At 37.6% G+C, this 5,590-nt stretch overlaps 1 protein-coding gene across 1 annotated transcript; it reads left to right on the top strand.

Annotated features, from left to right (window-relative positions):
- Nucleotides 1-1,302: 1,302 nt before the first annotated feature.
- Nucleotides 1,303-5,227, top strand: LOC136061971 (protein kinase STUNTED-like). Its single transcript, XM_065760477.1, has 10 exons — nt 1,303-1,739; nt 1,829-1,911; nt 2,000-2,231; nt 2,487-3,107; nt 3,204-3,452; nt 3,557-3,720; nt 3,804-3,880; nt 3,961-4,093; nt 4,368-4,517; nt 4,599-5,227. Exons 1-10 carry the CDS (start codon nt 1,571-1,573, stop codon nt 4,833-4,835), a joined length of 2,115 nt encoding a protein of 704 aa, XP_065616549.1. The 5' UTR covers nt 1,303-1,570; the 3' UTR covers nt 4,836-5,227.
- Nucleotides 5,228-5,590: the final 363 nt, after the last annotated feature.

The raw sequence follows: 5,590 nt of genomic DNA, 5'->3' as shown, positions 1-5,590 counted from the left end.
GGACTAAGTAGAGGTGGAAGTGACTAATTTTAAGGGATATATGGATAAGGGGTTATTAGAGAGAGAGAGAGACTAACGTGAAAGGGAGACTAACATGAGAGATAAGAAAAACGGCATTTTGTTTTTAAATTTAGCTAAAATTTAGGAGTTTTGTAAATTAAAAATTTTGCATGTCTAACCCTATTATTTAAAGTGAATTTGAGGATATTTTAGGCAGCGAAAATGAAGATCTCAAACAAGTGAAATCCTTTAAATAGTAGTATAGAAGACACTCATGCGCACAAACAAAATGTATATTCTTTATTCCTTGCCTTTTATAGTCTTTTTTTATATAATTCCTATCTTTCTAGTCATATGACATTATTAAATCATTAAAAAAAAGCGTGTAGCTTACTTGAATTTGGCTTCCATTTCATTTAACCCCCTAAATTATACCTCATTTTACACTTATCCCGTAAATTATGACAATGCACACTTTATCCCTTAAACTATATTATCTTTTAAACTTATCCTCATAAACTATGAAAATACACACATACTTCCCTAAACAATTACCCATAGAGAATGTGGTGTAAAGAATTACACATGCAATAGTTTATGGAGATAAGTGTGCATTCTCATAATTTAGGGAGTAAGTATGTTTTCGGATAATTGAAGGGGGTAAGCATAAAATTGGTATAATTTAGGGGGGTTAAATGTAATTTAGGAATTATACTTTTTATATTTATAGTTCCTATCTTCCTAGTCATATGACCTTATTAAATCATTAAAAAAAGTATGTAACTTGCTTGAATTTGGCTTCCATTTAATTTAACCCCTAAACTATACTTTATTTTACACTTACTCCATAAACTACAAAAATACACATTTTACTTCCTAAACTATATTATCTTTTACACTTATCCTTGTAAACTATACCTCTTACACAGGTAATAATTTATGAGGGTAAGTATGCATTCGAATAATTGAAGAGTGTAAGTGTAAAATTGGTATAATTTAAAGGGATTAAATTGTAATTTAAAAAAAATGGAAAAAAGAGTAAAGTGAAACAGCAAGTATGAGTGGAATTAGCTCTATAGTAAAGCTGGCATGGGAAGACAACCTCATTGTATTGTACATCCGCTTTTAAACCTTCCTTGCTGTCTTGTCTAGGTGACAAACCAAACCATATTGTCCTTTGACACCTCGCAAAGCTATTCTTCAGCTTTCTCCAATTATATCTGAAAAAAAAAAAAAAAAAATAATAATAATCCAACGATCCAAAATCACCCAATAAAAAAGAGGGTCACACGATAGGTCAAAAGAAAACGGTTTACAAGGGATTATTGCCCCCTCTCCCCCCTGCACAACAAAGTCCACAACCGCTACAGTTTTCCTCCATTCTCCATTGTTTTTGAGAAGATTCCCATTTCTCGCAATTCCCAATACATATGCTCTTCGTTTGTTCAGTCTCTTTCTCTCTCTCTCACTATCCCCAAAAAACCCAAAAGTAAAAGTAAGAAAAGCACCAAACCCAAACCCAAAACCAAAACCAACACAAAACGCACACAGATAGAGACTTTGCTGAGAGATGGGGTTAGAAGATGGCGGCGAGGGTGACGGTGAAGGTCAGCCTCGCACGGTGGTTGTGGGGGTGGAGTTAGACTCGCCCAGCCGAACATTGCTCACGTGGGCACTTTGCAATGTTGCACAGTCCGGTGACCGTGTCATTGCCCTTCACGTCATCGACACCCCCACTGGTCTGTGTGTGTGTTTTCTAGCATTTTCTGTGAAATGGGTATGGTTTGTTGCTAACGAGAAATTCATGGGTTTTTCTCTTGTTTTGTAGAGAGCACGTCTGCGCTTATCTCGCTTGCGAACCAGTTTAATTCTATGCTCTCTGTGTATGAAATTGTCTGCAAATTGAGAGAGGTGCTTTCCAATTTCTCTGTTTTTGTCTGCAATTCTAGTTTTTCTTTTCTTAGTAACCAAACAGAGTTGCTTTTGTTCGTTCGTTTAGGTTGATTTGAAGTTGAAGTTGATTAAGGGCTTAAAAGCCCGGAAAATCCTAGTCCGGGAGGCGAAATCTCACGGTGAGGCGACACTCATTGTGGGTGTTTCTAAACCTCGTCTCGGAATCCGGCCGTCGGCCTCCCTTGCCAAGTATTGCGCCTCCAAATTGCCGAAGAACTTTTCCGTTTTCGCCGTCCACAATGGCAAAGTTTGGTTCCACAGATTGCCCAAAAACGCCGGTAGATCCCTATGTCCAAATTGTCAATTGTTCTTCAAATACTTTGTGATTTTAGATGTTACTATTTTGATTCAAGATTAGTGCTCATATATCTTTCTATTAGGAATTTGATGTGGGATTTAGTTTTTTTTTTTGGTTGTTTGATATTTTGCGGTGGAAGAAGTAGTAATTGTTGCAAGTATTATGGTTACTTTTCTCATGAGTAATTAGGTAGAAATGTGTGAGTTCTTTCTAAATAATGTGGGTGATGCTGCAGGGAGAGTGAATTTGGATAAGGGTCATCAGTTTCAGGTAGAATTTAGCTCGGGTTTGAAGAAGATGACGACACTGAAGAAGAATTGCTCGACTTGTACGCTGGATAATTGTGGGACCCAATCTGGGGAAGAGTTGACTGGGGATGGGGATGGGGATGATGGTGATGTCAATTTGTTGGCTATGGTACCATACCAATCAGCTGAGGCAGTTGGGAGTTCAAGTTCCGTTGTGATTCTAGATGAACCACCGGAGTTGAAATCTGGGTGGTCAATACTTCGACGGGTGTTTCTGCCCAACCAACAATACGTGGAGAAACCTGTGAAAAAGACGTCTGTGTTTCAGTGGGTATTGAGATTGCCAAGCTGGCATTCGTCCGCTGTGGTCTATCCTGACCAGAAGCAGAGTAATCTTGAGAAGGATGATGAGCGTCGTTGTTCCTCACTTGATGGAGAGACTGGTGCAATTGTGCCATTTGAATCTTCCGCTGTGTGTCCTCTTTCCCCTTGCAATGGTTTGGGTAACCTTCCTAAAGAGTTGTTGGGTTTACATGAGAAATACTCATCCACCTGCAGGTTGTTTAATTACCAGGAGCTTCTGTTGGCAACCTCCAATTTCAAGCCTGGTTCGTTTGCTTTCCTTGATTTTATGGGCCTGGTTTCAAGTTTACCTCAAATTTTGGAATGTTTCTAATAAAGTTTCATTTTTTTTTTATTTCCAGAGAATATGGTTGGTAAGGGTGGTAGTAGTAATGTTTACAAAGGGTGTCTTCCAGATGGCAAGGAATTGGCGGTCAAAATCTTGAAGCCATCTGAAGATGTGGTTAAAGATTTCATTCAGGAAATTGACATTATTACAACTTTACATCACAAGAACATAATCTCTCTATTTGGGTTCTGTTTTGAGAATAACAATTTACTCTTAGTCTATGATTTTCTTTCAAGAGGAAGCCTAGAAGACAACCTTCATGGTAAACTTTTCTTTTAGTGTATCTATCTGCTTGAATCAGAGAAAAAATTTACATTATATTCTCCATTTTTTGTTAAAGCTCATAGTGTGTGCTCTCTGAATAAGGTAATAAGAAGGATGGGAAAGCATTTGGTTGGCAAGAAAGATATAATGTGGCTGTGGGTGTAGCTGAGGCGTTGGAATTTTTACACAACGGCTGTGTGGAACCTGTGATCCACAGGGATGTGAAATCCTCGAATATCCTTCTTTCTGATGATTTTGAGCCACAGGTACTGAATTTAACTGTTTAAATTTTATCTGCTACATTATAAGAAGCTATTTATGCTCATTACCTTTCATCATACGACTCCAGCTCTCAGATTTTGGACTTGCTGGTTGGGCTTCGACATCATCCCATGTTACTTGCACTGATGTTGCAGGAACCTTTGGGTATGTAATTTGATTTCTAGTTCCTATTTTCTCTTACTCAGTTACTTTAGATGTACAGCTAACACTCCCTTCTGTGGCAGTTACTTGGCTCCAGAATACTTCATGCATGGCAAAATGAGTGACAAAATTGATGTCTATGCATTTGGTGTTGTACTTCTTGAGCTTCTTTCGGGTAGAAAGCCAATTAATGGCAAGGACAGCCTAGTAATGTGGGTAAGTTCTTATCTCTATCAAATTTAACTCCATTTGCAGGAGTATTGGCTGCTAATCTTGTTTCTGAACTTTACACCCAGACAAGAAATAACAACTTTGTATTTGAAACACAATAGGTTGAGTCGCTGATATATAAAAAGAATTCATTTTTGACAAACAGTGGTCTTTAGAGAAGCAAACTCTTTTTTATAACTTGGAAATTATTTATTGATTGCCTTCAACTCAGTATATGTCTTGATTCATCTCAATTAATGTGGTTGATGATGATATCCAGGCAAAGCCAATTTTGAAGGGCGGGGAGGTTTCCAAATTGCTGGATCCAAGCTTGGGCAGTGACTATGACCATGTTCAGATTGAGAGAATGGTTTTGGCTGCCACCCTTTGCATTAAACGTGCACCTAGATTACGGCCTCAAATCAGCATTGTAAGTTTGCTCAATACTACAACTTTCCACTCCTAGCAATTATTTCATTTACTGATCAATGTTTTTTTGCTTCACCAAAAGGTTTTGAAGCTTCTCCAAGGTGATGAGGAAGCGACAAGGTGGGCAAAGCAACCCTGCACGTCGGAAGAAGTCGATGACTTGGATGGGGAGGCATTTCCTACCAACCTCCAATCCTATCTTAACCTGGCATTGCTAGGCTTGGAAGACGATTCACTTTCTAGCAGTGGCAGTGAGCAAAGTGTCTCATTAGATGACTATCTACACGGGAGATGGAGCCGCTCATCAAGCTTCGATTAAGTTTGTCTGCAGAAAAATGCAATCCTGCAAGCAAACATTTTTATTTTGTTTTTATTTTTGTATATCATCTTTCCTTTCTTTGTATATGGCTGTGTTTTGTAAATACAATTTTTGGTTCAGTCACTTGTACTGGGTCTCGGAAGAGTGGATCTTTGCAAGAGGTTCGACCCCATCCTGGACTTGGTAGTTTTGTTATTTCTCAATGCGGATTTTGTATTGAAAGCTGGGGTCTGTTTAGTCTTCTCGGTGGAGAGCAAATTTGCACTAGCCTGTTACCATGAGCACCAAGTCATTGCCTTCATGTGTAGTAAATATTGGGGTCTTTGTGCAGCTTCTGGTTTCACTGACTGAATGCATCGTTTTCTGTTAATATGATTTTTCTTTTTCTTTTACGAACTAATGTTTAAGCTTACTTTGTTTGTGTTAATGGAAAATTTTATCCAAAGATATGTTTCCGTGTTTTTCTGTATCAAGAAAAACTAGTCAAAAGAAAAATTATCTTTAATTAATGCAAATCCTATTAAAAGTATGATTTAGAGATTTTTTTTCGCTAAATTCTTTTAAAAAACAACGCTACAAAACAAAGGAAGCCAAGATAAATATTTTCAGCTCATTTTCAAGGTCAATAGACTCAATACCAAATACAAGTAAGATAGTTTTCCAGAAAGTATAAAATAACTTTTTTTATTTGAATACGTAAATGTTAAAACAAACAATGTAAATGGCATGTTTCCATCTTGAATTCAACACAACGG

The sequence above is a fragment of the Quercus suber genome, unplaced genomic scaffold (assembly GCF_002906115.3).
Source record: "Quercus suber isolate HL8 unplaced genomic scaffold, Cork oak 2.0 scaffold_369, whole genome shotgun sequence".
NCBI lineage: Eukaryota > Viridiplantae > Streptophyta > Magnoliopsida > Fagales > Fagaceae > Quercus > Quercus suber.
The sequence above is the reverse complement of the archived record's forward strand: the minus strand, read 5'-3'. Positions and strand labels throughout refer to the sequence as shown.